Source organism: Telmatherina bonti (genome assembly GCF_933228915.1).
Source record: "Telmatherina bonti genome assembly, chromosome: 4".
NCBI classification, from domain to species: domain Eukaryota; kingdom Metazoa; phylum Chordata; class Actinopteri; order Atheriniformes; family Telmatherinidae; genus Telmatherina; species Telmatherina bonti.
The window spans coordinates 4,857,827-4,882,938 of NC_136622.1; the positions used below are offsets into that span (position 1 = coordinate 4,857,827).

The window sequence follows — 25,112 nt, forward strand, 5'->3', positions numbered from 1 at the left end:
TGACCTACAGCAAAATGATCTAAACGCAGAGCATGCAGGTTAGTCAGTGCACAAATTCCTTGTACAGAAAACACCGATGTATGCCGTTGACTTCTGCTGATGTCTAAACTTCAGCACTATATTTAGTGGTGTTTCAGACTCTATTTCAGGAAAAATAACTATAAAGTTTAGTAATTTCTTCTTGTGATATTGGACTGTTTTTGGTGAGTAACATGAAAGCAGGTATAGTTTTCTCTCTGCTGAAGCTCCACCCCGATCCAGAAGAAAATACCTGAAGCTTGCAGCATCCAGCTTAAAGCCTAAAGGCGAAGAAGAACCTGAAAGATATCCAGCCTGCATGTTGTGAGTAGAATGAGCAGCATCCAGCTTAAAGCCTGAAGGCGAAGAAGAACCTGAAAGATATCCAGCCTGCATGTTGTGAGTAGAATGAGCAGCATCCAGCTTAAAGCCTAAAGGCGAAGAAGAACCTGAAAGATATCCAGCCTGCATGTTGTCAGTAGAATGAGCAGCATCCAGCTTAAAGCCTAAAGGGGAAGAAGAACCTGAAAGATATCCAGCCTGCATGTTGTCAGTAGAATAAGCAGCATCCAGCTTAAAGCCTAAAGGCGAAGAAGAACCTGAAAGATATCCAGCCTGCATGTTGTGAGTAGAATGAGCAGCATCCAGCTTAAAGCCTGAAGGCGAAGAAGAACCTGAAAGATATCCAGCCTGCATGTTGTGAGTAGAATAAGCAGCATCCAGCTTAAAGCCTAAAGGCGAAGAAGAACCTGAAAGATATCCAGCCTGCATGTTGTGAGTAGAATAAGCAGCATCCAGCTTAAAGCCTAAAGGGGAAGAAGAACCTGAAAGATATCCAGCCTGCATGTTGTGAGTAGAATAAGCAGCATCCAGCTTGAAGCCTAAAGGGGAAGAAGAACCTGAAAGATATCCAGCCTGCATGTTGTCAGTAGAATGAGCAGCATCCAGCTTGAAGCTGCAGGCAGAGCAGGAGGTGATCCCTGCTGCTGCAGGACCAGACTGAAGCTGACAGTCTGTTTACTGTCACATGGTGACGTCTGGTGATGAAGAGTTTCTATGGAAACATGTTAAAGTAATGTAACGTGCTGGAGACTGGAGCTGTTGAATGACATTTTTAGTTTAGATCTGTACAGTTTTGGTCAGGAATATATTCTGTTTTTTCTGCTGGTTTGAATGGAAATGCAACTAAATGCATTTCTGCAGACATCAGTCTGACTTTACGTTACTGTGGCGTCTACATGGGTTTTAGTGTGACTGCATCACATAATGCATTAAAATGGGTTTTATGGTGGCAGATATTTGTTATGCAATAATCGAGATTAATCAATTACAAAGCCCGTAAGATTTTTTTCAAATCAAGTCCCACCCCAACTACTACTGTAGTTGGTCTTTAACTTTAGCTGCTTTTTCTTTTTTTAACCATTCTTCCCACATAAAAACGTACCTTCAGAAAGCCGGAGAAGTATTTCTCAACAGCACCGCAGAGTTTACGAGACGCTCTGTTTGCTTTAAAGTGACATAAAGATAAACGAGGAGTGGCTTCAGCAGGTTGCAGTGCAGCATGAAACTGGTGTCATAATGGGAATATTCCAGTTAGAATGTTTCACGTTCCAAACTGCAACTTGTTCATATCTTTCACACGATCTTTCCTGTTGGGAAATCTCATGTTTTAAGTTGTTTCTCAGCTCCCTGATGAGAATATTTATTCTCTGTGGTACCTAATGTTAGTGAGACAGTTACCTTGAGCTCACCACAGAGTCCTGAACCAACAGAAGGAAGATCCTGTTAACACGTCTCCGTCCTGTAAACACCTTGTTAGCTAACAGCTGAATGAACAGCGTTAAGTGTCCTGGTCTGTGTCACCCATCAGACCACGGGGAAAGGGTTGAATGAAACCGTGTGGTTTTTGTCGACTTCATCTCTACGATCTCTGTTGTAGTGACACAGAGTGACTCATTCATGACTTTTTGTGTGCTTTCAGGGACATGTTGATCACTGACCTGGCTGCCACCGTGACCTTCGTGGAGCTGTGTGAGGAGGTGAAAACAATGTGCAGCGTTGCCAAGCAGCAGCCCATCACACTGAAGTGGATTGATGATGAAGGTGAACCAGAGACAACTGAGCTCTTACTGCACACAGAAACCATCTTACTGCATTGTTTCTATTAGTCAGTGTTGATGTTGCAGAAAGATGCCTGGACATGTTCACGTCAGCTGTTTTGATCCGAATCCGAGTCTGTTTGCTCGGAAAGTCGCTTCGTTTGAAGAAATGTGAACGTGCCAAATGAATTCTGATTCGGACCAAAGAAGTGGACTGGGTCCTGCAGGTCTCGACCCGTTCCAAGCGGGCCAAATACAGGAAGCGGACTACAAACCAAGTCTCTTCCTTCATGTGGCATAGCGTTGCATTGTGGGTAAATCCATAGCGATGGTGTTAAGGGTCCTCTGCCTCGTCTGGTGTTCATACTGCGTCCATTGTTGCAGTGGATTTCTGCAGTATACTTGCATAAGACACAATAAAAACCCAAAACAGCCATAGTTTGGTCTCCATGTTTAACTGGCAGGTGGAGGAAACAGAGCTTTCTTCTTCACGCCGGTCTGGTCCTCTCTTCTGCTAAATACTAGTGCTTAAATTTATAATAATATTTGCTCTCTCATTAGCAACTAACTCTAAGCTTCTCACATCAGCAGTTCTGGCTGAGACCGTATGCTCCTATTATAGCAGTTAGCGCTAAGACTGTTGGCTCTCTCATTAGCAGTTATAGCTAAGACCGCAGGCTCTCACATTAGCAGTTATAGCTAAGACCGCAGGCTCTCACATTAGCAGTTATAGCTAAGACCGCAGGCTCTCACATTAGCAGTTATAGCTAAGACCGCAGGCTCTCACATTAGCAGTTATAGCTAAGACCGCAGGCTCTCACATTAGCAGTTATAGCTAAGACCGCAGGCTCTCACATTAGCAGTTATAGCTAAGACCGCAGGCTCTCACTTTAGCAGTTATAGCTAAGACCGTATGCTCTGATAAAAGCTGTAAGACTGTAGCTCCTAGCATTAGCAGCTAATGCTAAGACTGTGGACTTTTACATTAAATGCTAATGATAAGGTAGTGGTGTCCCACATTAGTAGCTAACAATGACACCCTGAGGTCCCTTATTAGCAGCTAATGCAATGTTCTCGCATTAGCAGCCAATAAGTTGAATAAATTGATATTGAATAAAATTTAATCAAATCCAATCGAGCTGTTGTGACTTCAATCAATATAAGAAATGAGGGGTGGTAACCAGCTCTAATGGTGGGTTAAGTTCAATAGGAAATGTCTTTTTCTTAAAGATGCTCTTATTGTTTTGCTGTAGAGGTCTTTATGATCCAGCTGCTGGACAGGACAGGGGGTCAGAGACATGGGGGGGGACCAGGTTGGGATTTGAACCTGCGCCAGGCGGGACTGAGGTGTATGTGGTCCACTAGTTGAGCTTAGAACCATGAAGTAGAAACCTTTCCTTACTGTTAAGAGACGAGCGTCTCTCCTGCTGGTTTGTGGACAGAGGCTGGTATTTTCTCCTGCAGAACCAGAACGGCTTTCAGCTCCGTCTCAAACATTCGGGCTGGCTGAGTCTGATGGAAGCTGCTCTGGTTTTCCACCAACGCTCCTCCTTGTTTTTAACGCTTCACCCAAAATGAGCAGCTTTTTTCATTTTGTCTGGAGCCACTGAGGGCAGGATGTATTCATTTCTTGGACATCTTTGGTGTTTCTGTTGGTCTTTTAGCCATCGCTGACCTCAACCCGTCACTGCAGTCGGCGTCATACAGATAAGATAAACTTTATTTTTACAGAGCTTTTCATAGACACAAGGTCGCAAAGTGCTTCACTACAATAAAAACATAGAAAACCTGCAACGTTTGGGAGGAAACAATAAGAAGCGGCGGTGGAGACAGAATATGTTCTGCTCTCGTCTCACCTTTCTTGTTCATTGGCTCAGACGTTGTGAGAAAGCAGATCCCCATATGAATAAATTCATCATATTCCGTATCTGATCTGGAGAAATTCTGAGATTCCTTCTGCGTTTCCCAGATATGAGAAATAACATGGTTAAATTTACACCTGGAATTCTGTCAGAAAACATTGACGGTGTCGTGCCAGCCTCTTTCTGCAGCCAACGTCCCACATGCTGTCTATGACTGACTGCGTGTCAGAAGTCTGTGATATGTAATGGATAAACAGGACCCAGATCAGCTGTGGTTGGTCAAAACAATGTGGTCGTGGATCCGTTTTTAAAGCTGAAAATAGAGGAAGGTTTTACATAAGTGTGCATCATGGCTCACATGTCCTGAATGGTGATGTGTGTGTCTGCAGGGGATCCTTGCACCATCTCGTCTCAAATGGAGCTGGAGGAAGCGTTTCGGATTTACAACCGAACCAAGAGTTCTGGACTGCTGCTGCATGGTGAGTCTCCTCTAAACCACATCTGTCACACATGCTTACAAGTCTGTGTTTGTCTCTGGGGTCTCGGTTGTACGGGTGGCGATACACCTGTACAGCCGTCTGTCTGCGTGTCGGTCCGTCTGCGTGTCTGTCCGTCTGCGTGTCGGTCCGTCTGCGTGTCTGTCCGTCTGCGTGTCGGTCCGTCTGCGTGTCGGTCCGTCTGCGTGTCGGTCCGTCTGCGTGTCGGTCCGTCTGCGTGTCGGTCCGTCTGCGTGTCGGTCCGTCTGCGTGTCGGTCCGTCTGCGTGTCGGTCCGTCTGCGTGTCGGTCCGTCTGCGTGTCTGTCCGTCTGCGTGTCTGTCCGTCTGCGTGTCGGTCCGTCTGCGTGTCTGTCCGTCTGCGTGTCTGTCCGTCTGCGTGTCGGTCCGTCTGCGTGTCGGTCCGTCTGCGTGTCGGTCCGTCTGCGTGTCTGTCCGTCTGCGTGTCTGTCCGTCTGACCGTCTGCGTGTCTGTCCGTCTGCGTGTCGGTCCGTCTGCGTGTCGGTCCGTCTGCGTGTCTGTCCGTCTGACCGTCTGCGTGTCTGTCCGTCTGCGTGTCGGTCCGTCTGCGTGTCTGTCCGTCTGCGTGTCGGTCCGTCTGCGTGTCTGTCCGTCTGCGTGTCTGTCCGTCTGCGTGTCGGTCCGTCTGCGTGTCGGTCCGTCTGCGTGTCGGTCCGTCTGCGTGTCTGTCCGTCTGCGTGTCGGTCCGTCTGCGTGTCGGTCCGTCTGCGTGTCGGTCCGTCTGCGTGTCGGTCCGTCTGCGTGTCGGTCCGTCTGCGTGTCGGTCCGTCTGTGTGTCTGTCCGTCTGTCCGTCTGTCTGTCTGTCTGTCTGCATGCAGCATAAACAGACCTTCGGTCTGCAGTTTCAGTCAGATTAAGGTGATGAGAAAGTGTACTTTTAGGTGATGTCATCTTTTTAACTTTTAATTTGCTGTTTTCCAGTCTTCCCCAGCATCCCGGAGCGCCCTGGCTTGCCCTGCCCGGGAGAAGACAGTAAGTGCAGCACTTCTCCTGCCATTATCTGAGCCCAGCGTGTCCGTGCACGCGCATATGTGCTGTTGTTATATGTGCATGTATACACATATGTGCTGTTGTTATATGTGCATGTATACACATATGTGCTGTTGTTATATGTGCATGTATACACATATGTGCTGTTGTTATATGTGCATGTATACACATCTGTGCTGTTGTTATATGTGCATGTATACACATCTGTGCTGTTGTTATATGTGCATGTATACACATCTGTGCTGCTGTTATATGTGCATGTATACACATATGTGCTGTTGTTATATGTGCATGTATACACATCTGTGCTGCTGTTATATGTGCATGTATACACATATGTGCTGTTGTTATATGTGCATGTATACACATCTGTGCTGCTGTTATATGTGCATGTATACACATATGTGCTGTTGCTTCCTGAACTTCCTGAACTATGTGTGAACATAGCAGCTAATCTTTAGTGAGTGTTGGTATGAGCAGGTGGACCAGAGCGGCTGTTTTATTGTTGTCTGTGTCGGCACATACGTTGCTAAATACTTACTTGGTACTGTGAATACCTTCTAATACATGTTGCACTCAGAAAGCTTTCAGTAGTTGATATTTCAGAAGTTTATAGTGTGCAGAAACCAGAACCAGTAAAGTCTGACCTGTCAGAACCACTGTGATATCAGAAACATTTAGCAGCAGATACGTCATAAATCTGCTCAGATATCTGTTGGAATCCAGACACAACAAGCAGCTTGAAGTTCTGAGCGCCTTGTCGATGGATGAGTAGTTCTCATGCATGTTTTCCTCTTCATCATCCTCTTCATCATCAGCTCTCATCCAGACATAATGGACCTGCTGCTGAAAGGTTTAATACTCGGGATCGGACTTGATTAAAAAATTCATCTAATTAATCACAGGCTTTGTAATTAATTCATCTCAATTAATCACATTTTAACCACATAACAATATTAGCCCTAAAAAACATTTTTTTATTTAAATTTATTTTAGTGACTGAGTCAAACTGACTCAGATATGAATGTTATAAACTCTTATAATGTCTAGAAAAATGCTTTTAATTGCTTTTCTATTCAAAACTGTTGAAAAAGAAACTGAGCAGATCTAAAATTAAAATGTAATTTTATGTATTTATCAGTTGATTATTTTCATACAGTTACAGCAATAAGAACAGACAAGTGATGTGTCTGAACAGAGCAAACTAAAGTACACACACTGCTGCTATTCAGTGTTCAGTTACACATTAAGCACGTCATTAACATGCTGCCGCTGGTTAAAGCGCCAAGTCATGAAGTGGATCCATGTATATCGGTCCAGTTTATCCAGTGAGGACCATGTCCCTCTCTCATGATGTCCCTTTAAGTGTTAACAACATCCATTTTAACGTGTCCATTTTGAGCACATTAACAGACAGCTCTGGTCCTAAACATGTCACAGTACTTTAAGCTTTTTACATGTTTTCATCACGTTTATTCGAAGTGATCTACAGCTGGAGTTATAACAGAACCAGGACTAAGATCCAGCGCAGGCATTCAGCTGTCATGTTGCAGAATATCCCTTTAACGCTGCACATTAAGATGACTCGGAGGAGGCAGAATGTTGCAGGCCTTGGGCTCTGTGGGACACGGCGGTGCTCAGCCAATTTCATGGCCGCACTCTTATCAGAGGATTTGATATATTCTTTTGCAAATAGCAAATTTTCCACAAGACGTGATGCCCAGCAAAGGCTTGCTGTATTAACTGGGTTCTCTGATGGGGCTTTCTGCGGTGGTGAGCTTCATATGGGGGTTAAAGGAAGTATTAAATTCTGGAGTGGAGTAATAGATACTATTTAAATAAAGTTTTTGTCCAGTCTCTCAACACCTGATTGTTTGCTATCATCATCATGTACACAAGAGATGGGCGGAGCCTCTGTGACGTCACCCGTAGGGTTCTGAAGGGCTGAATTGAAGCTCGGTGGGCGGTTCCTAGCATCACCATCTTGGCAGGGGCATGTGTGTCGTCTCACCCGGAAAATTCATATATGGGCAAAGAGGTGGAGCTGAGAGGGGGGCTGTGAGCGTCATGGTGGATGATTGACATCTAGCAAACTGCCTGTAGCTAAGAACTAACCGAGCTAACAGGAGCTAACCAGCTAACAGAGGTGAACGGGCTAAAGCAAAATCACACCTATAATGGGCTAAAAAACCGCGGTTCTACTTGACGCTTTGGAGATTTGTTCTGTTTTGAAGCCCCTAGTGGATGAGGGGGGACTGCAGTTTTTGGCACTTCTGACTAGGCTTCACTTTTAGCTGGAAGTTGCTGCTTGGTGTGAACTAGAAGCAAAGATCCCATTTTCCACAGATGTTTGTTTAATGTTTCCCAGCAGCAGGGATACCTCTGCAGCCTTGCATTGGATCATATATAATGAATTCTTTTGCTTAATGTTCTTACTCACGGTAATGCACGCTCACAGCACTTATCACATTGGTGTTAATCGGGCTGGTCGTGTACATCTTCACTTTCGTACCTTGTCCTGCAGAACAGAGAGCAGGAAAATCTACATGGCAGTTCATGGGACATTATGACCTGAGATAAACTCGAAAATCCCAGAGAGAGTTCAGACTTCCAGCAAGCAGCTCGTTTCTAGTCGATGTTCTGGTTCTACATCCATCTTATGTGGATCCAATATCAGATTCCAGGTCTATTCATAATGAATCAGTGTCTCGGCTACATTGTGGTGTTTGTTGCATGTTTGTTCTCTTGTAGTGATGAAAAGTTATTCCTGTTCTGGATGGTAGTATCCAGAATGTTGTTCCTGTTCTGGATGGTAGTATCCAGGATCTTGTTCCTGTTCTGGATGGTAGTATCCAGGAGCTTGTTCCTGTTCTGGATGGTGGTATCCAGGATCTTATTCCTGTTGTGGATGGTAGTATCCAGAACGTTGTTCCTGTTCTGCATGGTAGTATCCAGGATCTTGTTCCTGTTCTGGATGGTAGTATCCAGAATGTTGTTCCTGTTCTGCATGGTAGTATCTAGAATGTTGTTGCTGTTCTGGATGGTAGTATCTAGAATGTTGTTGCTGTTCTGGATGGTAGTATCCAGAATGTTGTTCCTGTTCTGCATGGTAGTATCTAGAATGTTGTTGCTGTTCTGGATGGTAGTATCTAGAATGTTGTTGCTGTTCTGGATGGTAGTATCTAGAATGTTGTTCCTGTTCTGGATGGTAGTATCTAGAATGTTGTTCCTGTTCTGGATGGTAGTATCTAGAATGTTGTTGCTGTTCTGGATGGTAGTATCTAGAATGTTGTTGCTGTTCTGGATGGTAGTATCTAGAATGTTGTTCCTGTTCTGGATGGTAGTATCTAGAATGTTGTTCCTGTTCTGGATGGTAGTATCCAGGATGATGTTGCTGTTTTGGATGGTAGTATCCAGGATGATGATGCTGTTTTGGATGGTAGTATCTAGAATGTTGTTCCTGTTCTGGATGGTAGTATCTAGAATGTTGTTGCTGTTCTGGATGGTAGTATCCAGAATGTTGTTCCTGTTCTGGATGGTAGTATCTAGAATGTTGTTGCTGTTCTGGATGGTAGTATCTAGAATGTTGTTCCTGTTCTGGATGGTAGTATCTAGAATGTTGTTCCTGTTCTGGATGGTAGTATCTAGAATGTTGTTCCTGTTCTGGATGGTAGTATCTAGAATGTTGTTCCTGTTCTGGATGGTAGTATCCAGAATGTTGTTCCTGTTCTGGATGGTAGTATCCAGAATGTTGTTGCTGTTCTGGATGATAGTATCCAGGATGATGTTGCTGTTTTGGATGGTAGTATCTAGAATGTTGTTCCTGTTCTGGATGGTAGTATCTAGAATGTTGTTCCTGTTCTGGATGGTAGTATCTAGAATGTTGTTCCTGTTCTGGATGGTAGTATCTAGAATGTTGTTCCTGTTCTGGATGGTAGTATCCAGGATGATGTTGCTGTTTTGGATGGTAGTATCCAGGATGATGTTGCTGTTTTGGATGGTAGTATCCAGGATGATGTTGCTGTTTTGGATGGTAGTATCTAGAATGTTGTTCCTGTTCTGGATGGTAGTATCTAGAATGTTGTTGCTGTTCTGGATGGCAGTATCCAGAATATTGCTGGTGTAGGTACCAGATTTGTTCGGGGCCCTGGGCCTGCCAATGAATTCGTGGTATGTGATTGGTTGGACGTTGGGTAAACTATTCTGGTTGGTCCGTACAACTTCAGGAATTATTTCTTCAGCTAAGTGGGATTGTAGTTCCTGTTCATTGGATATTCTGACAACGTTCATAAAGAAATCCATCATTACTGATCGAATGGAACTTACCACAGTCTGACCAAAACTCCCGAGAGCAGAAAGACCGTGCTTCAGAAGGAATTGAAAAAATTACACAATTTAAGAAAAAACAAAAAACAGTGACATAATGTTAATGTTGGCGACTTCTGTTTAGTTAATAATTGCCGTATTAATTTACAGTTTAACCAGTTATTATACATAAATCCCAAATTAATGTTTTGTTTGCTGCATTCCATGGACGAGTGAATCACTGCGAGAGCGCCCTCAAGCGCGGGGCCCCAAGCGGATCCAACCACCCAAGTAGATCTGGTACCTCCATCAGGATCCAGATCTATCATTGATATCTTGGAAAACCTGTTGGGAACTTCTCCTGGATTTTCTCACGATTTAATGTGGCGTTTTATGCAGATATTCTAAAAATATTTCTATCTCACAATGAAGAAGAATCCTTCACAACATTCCTGCATCCAGATGCTGATCCGGATCACTCCACATGTAGCGTGCCCAGTCAGACAACTTACTGATGTTTTCAGGATTATTTTATTCAGGTTGATCCGTTGTTCAGAAAACACCGTAAGAGCTACAGGACAGACATGTGAGCTCCTTTTGGCATAAGTGAAGCTTTAGTGTTTTAATCATTAAACAGACAAACATCTATTCACCAGCACAACATGTTGACACAGGACGATGCAAAGGCCCTTCCAAACACCAGGCTAACATAAAAATATCCCTAATTTCTTACAGCTTAAGGTTGTGATCTTGGCACAGCCGTTACAAGAGTAATGCAGTTTATAAACAGATCATGTTAGAGAACTCAATGATAAATAGAACCGAACAGAACCTTGTTCTATTTCCAGCTGGGCTTATCAGAGATCTGATGCCTTGCAGTACGACAGCCATTACTTAGACCATGCAAATTCCCTCTGTTTTTACAGTTTCCTGCTTAAAAGATAAGATGATGAACTTTCACAAGTGTGCCAAAATAAGAGCCTTCACAGTACAAAGAGTAATGTCAAAATAAAAGCTCGAAGAAGCGGTTACCATAACAAAATCCCATGTAGGGTTTCTTATGCCAGTGTTTTTCTACCACTGTGCCGTCGCACACTAGAATGCTGTGAGAGATCATCAGGTGTGCCCTGAGAAATGATCCAATCTCACCTAATTGGTCTAAAAAGCAGCTCTGTGTTCATCCAAACAGGTCCTGGTGAAAGATAATAAAATTCCTTCTTGTGTTTCTCTGATTTCTATTCAAGAGGCTTTGGCGCGGTGGACTTTATATTAATAATATGGACTTTTAAAAAGAAAAAAACATTTTGGTTTGTGGTGTGTCTTGTGATTTTTCAGTGTGTAAAAAAAAAAGTGTTCTTTGGGTCATAAAAGGTAGAAAAATACTGTGTTATGCAACATTTAATGGAGTCCAAGTTAGACCAAGACCCGTTCTCAGAAACACATCATGGACCCTTCCAGGAGTTTCGACATGAGGCTGCGAACACACGGACAGATAAATGCTGGCAGAAACATGAGCTCCTTGTGGAGGGAACTACTGCCAGCGGTATCAGATACAACAAATAAATACTTTCTGAAAATAAAACAGAAAAGTTTAATTTAAACCGTCCACTTCCTGTTTGACTTCTTCTGTGGTGTTTCTCAGAAGAATAAAGCATCTCTGCCAGTTTCGTACAGATTAATGTCAGAGTTTAGCATGAAGGCCTCGTACACACGACTTTTCAGATGTTTCCAGTTTAATCTGGAGCTTTAGGGACTGACTGGTAACAGCTGGGATCTTCCTTTAATCTGCTGGTTCCCAGGAACAAGAATAAAAACTACCACTTGGCAGCCATGACACAACACACGTCCTGCTTCCAGTACTGCTTCCAGCAGTACGTCGACACCAGTACCAGCAGCAGCTTGCAGAGTGGGAACCAGAGCTGCCACCAGTGGGAACCAGAGCAGCCACCAGTGGGAACCAGAGCTGCCACCAGTGGGAACCAAAGCTGCCACCAGTGGGAACCAAAGCAGCCACCAGTGGGAACCAAAGCAGCCACCAGTGGGAACCAGAGCAGCCACCAGTGGGAACCAAAGCAGCCACCAGTAGGAACCAGAGCAGCCACCAGTGGGAACCAAAGCAGCCACCAGTGGGAACCAGAGCGGCCACCAGTGGGAACCAGAGCAGCCACCAGTAGGAGCCAAAGCAGCCACCAGTGGGAACCAAAGCAGCCACCAGTGGGAACCAGAGCAGCCACCAGTGGGAACCAAAGCAGCCACCAGTGGGAACCAAAGCAGCCACCAGTAGGAACCAGAGCAGCCACCAGTGGGAACCAAAGCAGCCACCAGTAGGAACCAGAGCAGCCACCAGTGGGAACCAAAGCAGCCACCAGTAGGAACCAGAGCCGCCACCAGTGGGAACCAAAGCAGCCACCAGTGGGAACCAAAGCAGCCACCAGTGGGAACCAAAGCAGCCACCAGTAGGAACCAGAGCAGCCACCAGTGGGAACCAAAGCAGCCACCAGTAGGAACCAGAGCAGCCACCAGTGGGAACCAGAGCAGCCACCAGTGGGAACCAGAGCAGCCACCAGTGGGAACCAGAGCAGCCACCAGTGGGAACCAGAGCAGCCACCAGTGGGAACCAGAGCAGCCACCAGTGGGAACCAGAGCAGCCACCAGTGGGAACCAGAGCAGCCACCAGTAGGAACCAGAGCAGCCACCAGTGGGAACCAAAGCAGCCACCAGTAGGAACCAGAGCAGCCACCAGTGGGAACCAGAGCAGCCACCAGTGGGAACCAGAGCAGCCACCAGTAGGAACCAGAGCAGCCACCAGTGGGAACCAAAGCAGCCACCAGTGGGAACCAGAGCTGCCACCAGTGGGAACCAGAGCTGCCACCAGTGGGAACCAGAGCTGCCACCAGTGGGAACCAGAGCAGCCACCAGTCAGATGTGCTCAGCGCGGACAGGCCGGCTAGCTCTGTGTCTCAGAAGGCTGGACTGCAGTGAGTCACCATGATGACACGACGTGACACATTACAGGAGCTCTGCTGGAAATACTGATGATTAATCCGGTAAATGCTGATAAAAATATTAAATTAGATGGAAAACAACCTGAGAGTTGCTCTTTAAGGGAACAATCTGACCTTTAGGGTTGGAAAATGAGATGCATCACTGAGGAGCCTTTTTTCAGGCTGCGATACGTCAGCGGCTGAGAAGCTCTGATGCTATGAACCACGCGACCCGTGAAACCTCGCAGCAAGCTCGACCTGTGGCTGTTCGCCGCTGCTGCGTTGACCGACATGTTCCTGCTCGGCTCCGTGTAAAACTACGGCTTTTTTTCTTCTCCGTTGTCCATGTGAGCTGCTGCATTCCTAAACTCATGCTTGCTGCACTCCCTCGCCGTCAATCTGCTGTGACAGCACGACTCAGCAGCTTGTGTGTGTGTGTGTGTGTGTGTGTGTGTGTGTGTGTGTGTGTGTGTGTGTGTGTGTGTGTGTGTGTGTGTTAACGGGAGTCTGGGTGTGTGTGTGTGATGAGCAGAGGCTGACTGTCATTCTGTATGGAGGTGATGAAACACACATGTACATATTCACATTGCTGTATGTGAATCTTAGCGTGTTCTTCCTTGTGGACGTGTAAAATCCCGTCGCAACACCTCCTGGTGCCTCTGCTTGTACTGAAACCTCGTCTACCTGCTGCTGACGTAGGAGTGGAAAGAGGAGGACTCCTCACAGAGCTGTAAGCGGGAGGAAAGAATGAGGAGGATGTTTTTCATTTTTACTCCATGTTTTCATGGCTATCTCATCAGAGAAAATAAACAGTAGCTGGTGCTGTCAGATAGAAGCAGTATGTAAGGTTTACATACCATGATACAATAGAAAAGCTTTAGTAGGTCTTAGAGTTGGACAAATGTTCACATATACTGCTGTGTAGTTATTTACTTTAGCAGGCTAAAATGTAGACAGACTGTGTGCAAAGCTAAATGATTCGCTGTTTGGAGCAGCAGCAACGTAAAGTCATCATTTCTGTTTAACTTTATCAAACGGGAGGAATTTTATCCGACCGCTTTATGTTGCTTCAGATTATTAATGCTTGCAGGCCTACAAACTATAAATCATTTTAACCTCTAAAGTCAGAGGTTAAAAGAACTATCTCACACATTGGTTTAGTGATGCAGTAAAACCAAATGAAACGATCAGCAGAGTTTCTAAAAGCTTTTCCAGGTTTCCGTACCTGGAGGTGTGCCATCTCACGGTTCGATATTATGCCGATTCAGGGAGCTACGATTCCAACAATTATCAGGACTTTCATGCGTTTTTGTCCCAGTTCAGGGTTTTATTTCACTCCGTAACCCCGGGGATCGACTGGACGCAGAAGCGTTGTGGAAGCGCCGTGGAGCAGGAGCACCGAGCTTTCTGCCCGACAACTTCTTTCACCTGCAGAGTTTCAGGGCGGCTGTCGCAGCTCATGTGAGGACTGTGTTATCGTGCATCGTGGCTGGTGTAGGCCAACTTCAAATGCTTTTAAAACTGCTTTAAAGAGAACTATAAACCAGCAGATAAATAAGAAATGAACAGTTCGACGTGCTGCTCTTTATTTCTTTACAGCAGAGATGTGTGGCGTGAAAACAACAGGTTCCAAACCGCCGCAGCGTTAAGATAAATGTGTGTTTTCCACACTGTCATTTAAGTGAAACCGTCTCACGCCTGAAGCCTTGGTGCCGCTGGTGATGAAGACATGTTGATGTTTCAGAGTAAACTGCATCCAAAGTGGACATGAAGTCTTTTACTGGTAAAATCCACCGGATCCATGTTGGTTTCCATCAGCTGGTTTCCAGTCTGAACGATCCGCTCGGCTCTGGATTAACGAGGTTTCAAAGCAGCAAAAGTTGACCTGATTTAGAGAAGCCTAAAGCGGCGGAGCTTCTGGGATGCTTTAGAAACGCACCTGGTAATACCAGTCCTTTTTACTGGTGTTGCTGCGATATGCTGCGAAGGCTCAGTGGATCCTCGGGGTCAGGGATAATTCCCGGCCAGGTGTCCATTATCAGGAATGAACGGTCGAGGTGGAGGTTGCGTTGCCCCGGGAACCGGCTCTGACCAGAACCTGCAGCCGTTATCATTCCTCCCCAGTAAAGTGAGATGATGCTTCACGTCGTGATACGACAGATCGTTTCCGAGGGAGTGTGTCTCAGACCGCTTGTGTGTGTTCAGAGGATGACGAGAAACTTTGTTTAAAAGTCCACACATCGTTTCCTGATTGGTTTTAATGATGGAAATATCATCCGGCATTCACTCTGATCATTATCTGTCCAAAGTCAGAAAGTCTGTCCTAAATCATTTCATTCATGTTATCCAGCGATCACTCTGTGTCAAGCTCGTCAGTAAGACAGGCGACAAACTATTCACATTAAATTAGCACTGTGGCCTCACAGCAGGAAGGTCGCTGGTTCGATCCTCAGTGGTCGAACCACGGTGGCCTTTCTGTGTGGAGTTTGCATGTTCTCCTTGTGTATGCGTGGGTTCTCTCCGGGTTCTCCGGCTTCCTCCCACCATCCAGAGACATGATGTTAGGTGAACTGGTTATTCTACATCGCCCCTAGGAGTGAGTCGCTGTGTGTCTCTGTGTGGTCCTGCGATGGACTGGTGATCTGTCCAGGGTGTACCCTGCCTTTCACCCACAGACTGCTGGGATAGGCTCCAGCTTCCCGCGACCCTGAACTATCATCAGACTAAGCAGTTTGGATGATGAATGAATGAGTCTCCTGGAAACCATGGAAACGGATACCTCAGAGGATCCTCCCAGATGGATGGAGGAAAACCTTAAAGTAGAACTATTCTGTGCATTTCAGGCTAATTTATTTTTATTTCTGAGACCAGAAGGGCTGGGATTGATGGAGTTATTGCCACAAATGGCTTTATTTACTTCAGACCGACCCTCTCCGTAGGCTGTCAGATCAGCCTGCGGGCAAAACGAGTGGATTGAGACTCTTCCGCATTAAGCCCCGCCTCCCGCCACTGCACTACATCGGCACCGCACCTGCTTTCGCCGTCATTGTAACATCTCATAAACAGAAGGATTAGGCTCATATGACCTCAATAAAAAAACAAAATACAATGTCAACACATAGCATACAGCCCTACATGTTGGAACCTGAATCAGAGCCTGAAAACGAAGTGGAAAACAGCAACCCACAGCAACGAATGCAGCAGGATGTCTCTCTTTGGTAAACTCACCAGCCATCGTTGGAAATAACTTTATCCCACGTTTTCCACCCGCCTGATGTATTTGTACATGCCCTTGTTAACCAGTAGAAGGTAACCAATCACCGAACCTTATCCCCCGGGACGTCACAAGGATTTCCACGTAGAAAAAACTCTCTAAAACCACGCGTTTTTCGTCGCCATGGAAACCGAACGGAGAAAGTGCTGGAACTCAAACTCAAACATGCGTTTAGGTGATAAAAAACAGTGCTGTTCACATGTCTGATGAGGATTCAGCACTGTAACACTGTAGAAAGCTCAGAAAACTCCAAATACCATCATAGCACCCCTTTAACCTTCCTTAAAACCTGCCAGACAGTGATGTAACCCCCTCCCTTCATCGCCCCGTTGCCCGCCATCACGGCCTGACATCTCAGGTCGCTGGAGCATCTCTCACCACTTTGAGCCAGAAAGGACTCCGTCTTTGTCACCAAACCTTTTCTGTCAGACCAGATGCCGTTTCCACATCTGGTTGTAGAAACAGCTGGAGACGAGGTTCATGTTAAAATCTCACTTCTGTTCGGACGATGACAAAGATAACAGCTCTGATTAGAGGCAGTTCACCGAGTTTGGTGTGTGTGTGTGTGTGTGTGTGTGTGTGTGTGTGTGTGTGTGTGTGTGTGTGTGTGTGTGTGTGTGTGTGTGTGTGTGTGTGTGTGTGTGTGTGTGAGGAGTGAACAGACCCCCTCTGTCTGGGGATAATGATGGGTGGGAGGAGGTGGAAATGCTAAAATCCTGGATGATGCATCGGAGGCGGCCCTGCCTTGCACAGGATTCTCCGCCATCACCAAGCCCCGCCCATCTCCCCACACTCGCATAAACACACAGCTCCGCCCTCAAACTCCTCCTCCTCCTCCTCCTCCTCCCCCTCGCCCTCGCTGCCTCCTCTTTTCCCAGCATCCCCCTCTCCGTCGCTCAGCTGTGTGGCACCGCTGTCTCTCCAGGGAGGAGCCTCCATCTCTGCTGCATCGCACAAGAAACAGAGGTGGGCGAGAGACGGTGTGGAAGGGAGAGAGAGTGTTGCACGCTTATCGGTGCAGAATAAACAAGAAAAACCCTGTTTATCCTTTTTCACCAGTTTCTGGGTTGGCCGGCCACGCCACTGGAAAGCAAACAATCCCAAAAAGCAGCCAACCCATCTGGGGGGGATCGGGGAGAGAGAGAGAGAAGCAATGCAGCTCTATCATCTGACAGAGAGAGAGAGGAAATAATTAAATAAATCCCAGGGAGGAGAGAGAGGGAGGGGTCACCAGAGAGAGGGAGAGGACGGGATGTAGCGGTGTGTGTGTGTGTGTGTGTGTGTATCCTCGCCGGCTCGCCGCACATCCACACATGCACATCCACACATACATGTCCACACATACACGCTTATCCTGGATAATGTGCTAACGCAGGAGGAGAGAAGAGAGGAAGAGAGACCGGTGAGCTATCCGTTCTGCATCCATCTTTTCATCTGTTCTTCTTTGTCTGCCTCCAAACCCAGAGACGGCGGCTGGGATGAGCGTGTCCTTGGATTATTTCTGTGTGTGCGTGGCAGAGATCCACCTTCCTGTGTGGTTAGCGTGTGTGTGTGATCGTTGATCATGCTGCTGGCACACGCCGTACATGCAACCTGCTAGCTGCGTTAGCATGGCTGGTGTCCGACCGGCTTCGCCGTAGTCCTGAACGGCTGTCTGCACCTGGCAGCGACATGGTGGCGTGCATCCGTGGGCGTGAAGGTTGTTATCGTGATGCCTGATGGAAGGGTTTACCCGTCGGGCTGCTGTGCTGCAGAGAGGAGCATCCACCTGACATAAAGGCTGGGATGATGGCACGTCAGAGCACCGTTCCTCTGGCTGCACTCAGCACTCCTAAAGGACTTTAACAGTTTAACCCGTTTTCAGGGGATTATCCGTCCTGACCACGATGTGTTCCTGTCGGAGTGTGTGTGCCGTATTTCATCATTTATCTGGTGTGAAAATGGTTCAATGTAAACAACCGCACATTTAATCCAGAATATCGCTGTTAGAGGAACTGCTTTGTCTGTCAGTCACGATGCAGATGCGTGAAAATGTGTGTTTATGGGAAAATGACAGGGGATTGTTTATTAGTGATGCTCATAGCAACAGAGGAGAACTGGTTAACCCCCCTGAAAGACTCTTTTCTCTTCCCGTCGTTCAGACAACAGATGGAGATGAAAAGCCTTGTCTTTGTTGGAATAAAAGTGAAAACCCCTTAAAGCAGCGTCTCCGCTGCCTCTAGAGGAGCCTTATCATATCAGAGATAATAGCCCCGGTGATGTCATCGGGTTATCTCCGGCTAGGAAACATTTTCATACACACAGCGGTGTTTACCAGGCAGGAAAGAGGTTTTAAAATGCTCTGAATTTACTGCAGAGATTCAGTGATTGTGTTTGGACCAATCACATTCTGTCCTCAGTGGTTTCACCTTTAACCCTAAAAAGCCAAACGTATCTTCCTGACTATACTTCAGTAAATTAGACTGATCATGTTAATAAATGTTAACAAGGAAACAAAATATTTTTTTTCATTTTGTCAAAGGGCCAAATTAAGACTTCAGGTTAAAAAGTTGGGCTTTAAAGGGTTAAAGATCCAGGATAGTGTACTGCAGGACCCATTTTCAGCGTTGATAGTGGTTTAAGTTTGGACTGCATCGGGAACACGACGTTTCTGTTGAGGCACAAACCGAATGGAAATGTTTAGGTCTTAGTTTGGGGTCATGGGTCGCCCATCAGACCCTCTGACGGGTAGAAAACCGTTCTTCTCACATGCTCTATGCTGTTCCTCTGCTTCTTGTTGGCTTTGTCGTCTTATAAACGTGTTTCAGAAGCACTAAGCCAACATATGGGAGCAAGGCCTTATTATCTTATAGAAGATGCTACAAGTCGGTACAACGCCAGAGAAATTAGTCTTTTAGAAGTTAGTTGAGTAAAGGCAGGTGGAGACGTTTTCCAGGATTATTTGTTTCTACGTTGCTTCACAACCTGAACCCGCTGTGAACGGTTAGAGGGTTGAATGTCCCTCAGACTCTACTGCCATTTGTCCTCCTCCCTCAGCCTTGCTGCACGTGCCCCCCTTCATGCACGAGTCTGAATAAAAAACAAACTTTCTGCCGCCGTGCAGTAAGTTTGTTTGCTTGCTGCCATCTTTCCAGGTGAGGAAACGTCCTCGCCTCAGCTCCTCTAGTCAGAGCATCGCTGTGAGAACAAAACCCGACGACTTTCTGATCAGAACGATACTTGATTGGTTTGGGAAAAGGAATATTTATTCTACCACCATGAGACCTAAGGGAGACCTTCAGGTTTGCTGCTTTTCACTGGGAAGGAGGTGTAAACATGGATCATTCTCATCCTGACAGCTGTCAAACGGATTGGGATCGGAATATGTGGCTCCATGTAAACGCAGCTGTTCGATCGGATCGGTTATGAGGGAATCTGTGTCATGTAAGCCAGGTGAATAAAGCTCCATTCAAAGCCTCAGTAATGTCTCCACATATCCTGACATGATGTTGGTCCTCCTAAGCAGACCTGGTGGTGCAGATGATGGAATCCACGTCTTACAGGCCTGCTGCATGAGCGCGACGTGGAAAGTTAACAGACTTCTTCTTTCAGCGGTGGATTTTCAGACTTGAAACAATAAAAGGATTTTCTGCTAGCCAGATTAGTTTGGTGTTTATATCTATCAGCGTCCCGTGTTCCCTGGTAGATGCCGTGCCCATGTCGCTCTCTCTTCAATAGACTTTATGTAAAGAAGTCAGATTAGATAGAGATGCTGAGGAAACCGTTGCTAGGAGCTGCAAGCTCGACACCTACGATGGGGATTTAAGTATGAAACAATAAGATTATAACATGACCTTCAGATTTACCTACAGCTTCTGTGGTATATCTGTCTCCCAGGAGAAGAGGGTCCATGAGCATCTGGACAGCCGAACATCAGGCTGAGTGCTCATCCATCACTGTCTGGGTGACACTGTGGTTTAATTGCTGAGGTGCACTCTTCTGATGTCAGGCTGCTGGTAATGGCTCAACCCTTTTTACTTTAAATGTATGTTTGCCTGCAGTGACAGGACACTTTGGCTTCAGTCTGACCTTGGCTTGTCTCTGCTGGGAACATCTCGGAGGCCTCGCCTGGTTCGGGGTGTTCGGGGCCGCTTTAAGCTGCTCTCTGCAATCTGACTCATGTATTGATCCTCAGCACTGTTTCCAACTATTTCTGAGTCTGAGAAAACATTGGTATGTGTATATATATGTGTGTGTGTGTGGGAGGGGTCGTGTGTGAGTGTGTGTGAGATGTTTCTCCTATTTTTGCTGACTGGACACGGACCTATTAATAGCTCTTAATGGATAATAGTCAGTCTGCCATGCAGTCGCTGTCATCCTCCAGAATAACACATCTGCTCCCATTTCCTCCAGTCAGTGGATGTCACTGTTTATCAGTGCACATAAGCTGCTCTGGTGGGACTGCATTATGCACTTCCAGTCAGCCTGGAAGTAGTCGAACTAGTTAACTAGAGCCCATCAAACTCAATGGAGCGCTGCCAGACTGGAGAACTGGAACCAGTTTGCCAGCATGAGTCACAAATAAAAGAAGCATCTGTTTTTCTGTTGGTTCTTGTTGGACTCCAGAACACACTGCATGTCTTGACTCCACACAGTCCTTCACTTGCAAAGAAAACAAGTCTAGCAGGAGATCAAGCCAGGCCAAAATCTATAGACTGTGTTTGTCACTGTCGGGCTTTTGGTACTTATTACCAACGTTTGGAGCAGAGAGTTGTTCAGAACGACCTCCCATCCTTGCTGGAAGGCATTCTCGCCAGCAGCACAGTCAGGCTAGAGAGAAGCCTTTTCATCCTGATCGCATCAGATAACGCTCCATTTTTTAAATGGGCTTCTGGACACATCGGTGCCGCCAACGGGACTGATACCAGAGCTGAAACACTTGTGAATAAGGGATGAGGGCGGTTACTTTTTTAAGGCTCATTTGGACCATGAAGCCACGTAAAAAGAAATGTAAGGACTGTCTTTGAGCCCACAGACCTGTCATGGTGCTTCAGCCTGCATTTGAAGCGGAATAGATTCGGGTTGGTTCAGTACCGGCTAACTGCAGGATTACATAAACTCATCAGCCTCGACTTGGACCCAGAGAGAGGGGGCTATTTTCACAATCTAATTTCAGCATCCTCACTGCTTGCTTGAAGTTGTAGGCAGTGATGTAATCCTCTGGGATGCCTCCGCTCAGATTTAATCTGATTGCTTCTGTTGGTTGTGGATTCATTTACCTCCACAAGTCCACAAAACACATGAGCTGCACTGAACTTACTGCAGGGCTTTATCCAGTCCAGCTCCCTCATCCATTTGCACATTTTTATTCAGCTAATAGTCTTCATCCTCTGATTTATTTCTGGCACTTGACCTAACGGCTGCTGGATCAGACGCTGCTCTCTCCGTTGTTCAGAACTAAAGCTGATCGTTTCTGCAAGATGTTAGATGAGAAACAAAACTATTTAAAGTTTCCATGGAGGATAACTCTTCCATTTCCTATTTCAGGTTTAGGAAACTGCTGTTTACAGCCTCCTCTGTGTGCCCCATCAGGCTCACACCGCCTTCATAGAAGTCCAGGAATGACTCCTAAAGTCATGGAAACTTGGATAATAAGGCCCCAGTCTTCAGCCAGCCCTGCAGATGGTCTTGGGTTCGAGGACGAAGGCTCATTCTGCCAGTGGAGCCTGAAGTCAGACAATGCTGCCTTTTATCGGAGCAGTAAGAACCTAGAAGGAACTGCATGACACACACGTGACCTCTGTGATAATAACTCCTTTTACGGTCCCTGCACTCGCTGACTTCAGCTCTACTTTCGTAGAAATAGGTGCATTTTTCTTTATGTTTTTACTTTGTCTTGGACGACAGTTCATTTAGACTTTTCATGTCTTGGTTTTCTCACACCCACACAAACCCACCAAGAGGTCAGTCTTTCACTGCTTTACCTTAAAAAACAAGAGTTTCATGGTTGGTGTCACACCAACTGGATCAGTTTAATCCTAGTGAGTAACCAGCAAAGACTTTGTAACCCAAAAAGGATTTTTAAGCACCCCCACCACACACACACACACACACACACACACACACACACACACACACACACACACACACACACACACAGCAGATCTTTAAAGCTTGTAACCAGTAGGTAAATATTGTGGCTGACTTGGAGCGGACATATACCCGTCAACCTTCTGCTACGTCTGTGTATTTACCCGCTGCAAACAGAAACATGATGCGGCTAAAACGATTGCTGCTGGAGGTCACCACCAGGGGGCAGTACGCAGCGCTTTGACAGAAAGAGACGTTGAGAAACGGTCCACCAGTCAGTTGCTAACTGTTAGCAGTTAGCTGTTGCTAGATGTTAGCAGGAGTGTGCTAACTGGAGAGGAAACATCGTAAAGACGCCGGTTGTTGTGAAAAAGGTTCATAACTGTCCGCCATCAGGATTACCTCTGACCTCATGGTCATGCTGTTGTGTGTATGTGCACCTCTGGTGGTCAGGTTATTATTACAGCTCGCGCAAAGGACAAGCTTAGCATTAATATCACCTCCGTGCCAAACGAGCGGTGGGAACGCTTGGCAGCCATGATACATACGTGGATATGTTGCAAACAGCAAGTATATCTCAGCCAATATAATAATAGAAATAAAAAAACTGCTACTAAAGCATGAGGTGAGCCAATAAAACATCACCTTGGACACTCTCCTGCCACGGTGCACGTTTACTCATGGCCAGTCTGTTGATGTCCAGCTGCTGGCGTGTACCTTCATAATTAAAGTGAGACTCATCAGTGGTGCGATGCTCCAGGTTTCTCGGCTCCAGGAATTTACACAATGAATGTCAACTAAACAAGTCAGAAACACACATTGTTAATGTCTGAAGGTTGCATATTCCTGTGATGAGACTCTCGGCCATGGTGACGCAAAGTCGAGAAGTAGCAACAAAGTGACACATAGCTGGGAACCAGCTTTGCTATGAACACCGTCCCGGTTTGTGGAAGTGTGGCGACCCAGTTGCAGCACAGAGAGGCAGCAGGCAGACAATTAGGAGTACAAATAATTCTAAAAGGAACTGAACTGAATGGAAGACAGGACGGGAAAATAACAGGAGACTACAGACAAGCTAACACTATGAACCAGCAAATAAAAAAACTGCAGCTGAGGAGTATAAATACACAGAGGGAGTAGCGAGGAACAGGTGGAAGGAATGAGAAAATCAAAACCAGGTGAGATAATTGATGGGAAGCAAACTAGGCAGCGATACACAGGGGAACAAAACTACAAAATAAAACAGGAAACCAGAACTAAAGAGACAACACGAGCGTCACATGATAAATACGCCTTCTCTGATTGGCCCGTTGTGTATCTGTCAGACGTCCGTCTCAGTTTGAGCAGCTCCAACAGGCTTCCAGAAACAGCCTGAGCTTTGTTCCAGCTCCAACCTCTGCTCTGCTGCTATTCAGCAGCTTCTCTATGAGCTGTGAAGGTTCTAGCGGAGACCGAGATGTATTGATCACTGATGTCAGTGTGATGAGACATTAACACAGGGTGTCACAGCTGAGAGAAATCCATCCTAAAACGATGGATCGCTGTGAACAGCCCGAGCACCCTCCTCCACTGGGACCATTTACTTATTTACTGGTAGTTGGACCTGAGAGGACAACAGTGGTCAGGCGTCTTTCTGTTTGTTCAACACAACAGACAGTACTGCTGCTGCTGGGCCCAATCCCAGTTCTTCCTGATTTCTAATGCCCTGGATGGAACGTTAGCATACCACTTAGTCTGCTAATGAAAAGTGGGACAGGGCAGAGTGACGAGGCCAAGGGTGAAGGGGATTGGACCATGAACAGATTCTAGATAACGGCCTCTGATAGTGGATAGGTGGGTACCAGATCATAGTATTACACCAGAAACAGGGCACCAGCACCTAGAAAAGGCTCATAAAGAAGCAGCTTTACATATTCTGACTTAAATGCCTGATAACTCACTTCATGCTGCTGCGAGGGTCACAACAAGCTCTGCATTGGGAAAACTCCCGTCTGTGTTGCTGATTTTACTTTCTGGATAAAAGTTCATCCTGATGCTGACATTTATCATTTATACACAGAAATGTTTGTTCAACATGTCAACTCTGTTAGCAGACCAGTAATCCAGAGAGAGGGAGAGAAATGGTTTTAATGCCTTGTGTGTTGTGCTGGTCCAGCTCAGGAAGGGTTAAAACATAAGCTAGGGATTGGTCCAATTACACCATCATAGCAGCAGCAACCTCCATTTATTTAGTCCCTCTTAATGGCTGTTGTATGCCAAGTCCGCTTCCTATAAATAACATTAAACAAGCCCTAAAGTCTGTGCAGTAATTTGCCAACAATGCAGCGTCTGGTTAACGAGTAAATACTTTGTTCTACTTTACTGAAACTATGCTGCACTAATGCTGAAACAGAGCATGTCTAGAAAATAATATACTCCTGATTATTAAGGAGTACCTTAATAATCAGTCCAAAAAGCCTGATGGGTTTGTGATGTTGGATGTTAGATCCCTGAAAACGCCATAAATGACCTTGTAGCTCCGACGTTAAACGGTGCGTTATAGACTAAGGGCCATTTCATGGATCAGAAATAATGTCTGGCACATTCTGCCTGTTCTGATTTTATAATCCTTTCAGACAATAATGTCTTAAAATATGTAGTGATGTTGGGAATGGCTGTTTTTGGTTTACATCCTACTGGCAGGGTGTACCTGCCTCTCACCCAGTGATTGCTGGGATAGACTCCCCCACAACCTCTCGAAAGGACCAAGAAGTTAAGAAGTGGATAAATGGTTGGGTTTACATCATGGATGAGGGAGGGAACACGTTGGGATGTGTCTGGAGGAATCTGGACTTTCTCTGTGACCTGACCGCAGCAAAAGATGGATGGATAAATTTAAAACATAAACCACTTTCTTTGTTTTGTGAGTAAATAGGAGGGAGATCCAAAGAAATTAGGGTAAAATAATTCATGTAGCAACGGGTAAATGTTGTTTCTTAAGCCTGGACAATAAA

General features: G+C 45.9%; 1 protein-coding gene across 1 annotated transcript in view; it reads left to right on the forward strand.

Annotated features, from left to right (window-relative positions):
- Positions 1-2,003: 2,003 nt before the first annotated feature.
- The window catches only part of prkcz (protein kinase C, zeta), a gene marked incomplete at both ends in the record, with an annotated part of 159,732 nt that continues 136,623 nt past the window's right edge, over positions 2,004-25,112 (forward strand). Inside the window, 3 exons of the mRNA XM_079239404.1 lie at positions 2,004-2,121; positions 4,369-4,458; positions 5,419-5,469. Of these exons, the coding sequence (XP_079095530.1) occupies positions 2,004-2,121; positions 4,369-4,458; positions 5,419-5,469 (259 nt within the window). The remainder of the gene's footprint in view (positions 2,122-4,368; positions 4,459-5,418; positions 5,470-25,112) is intronic.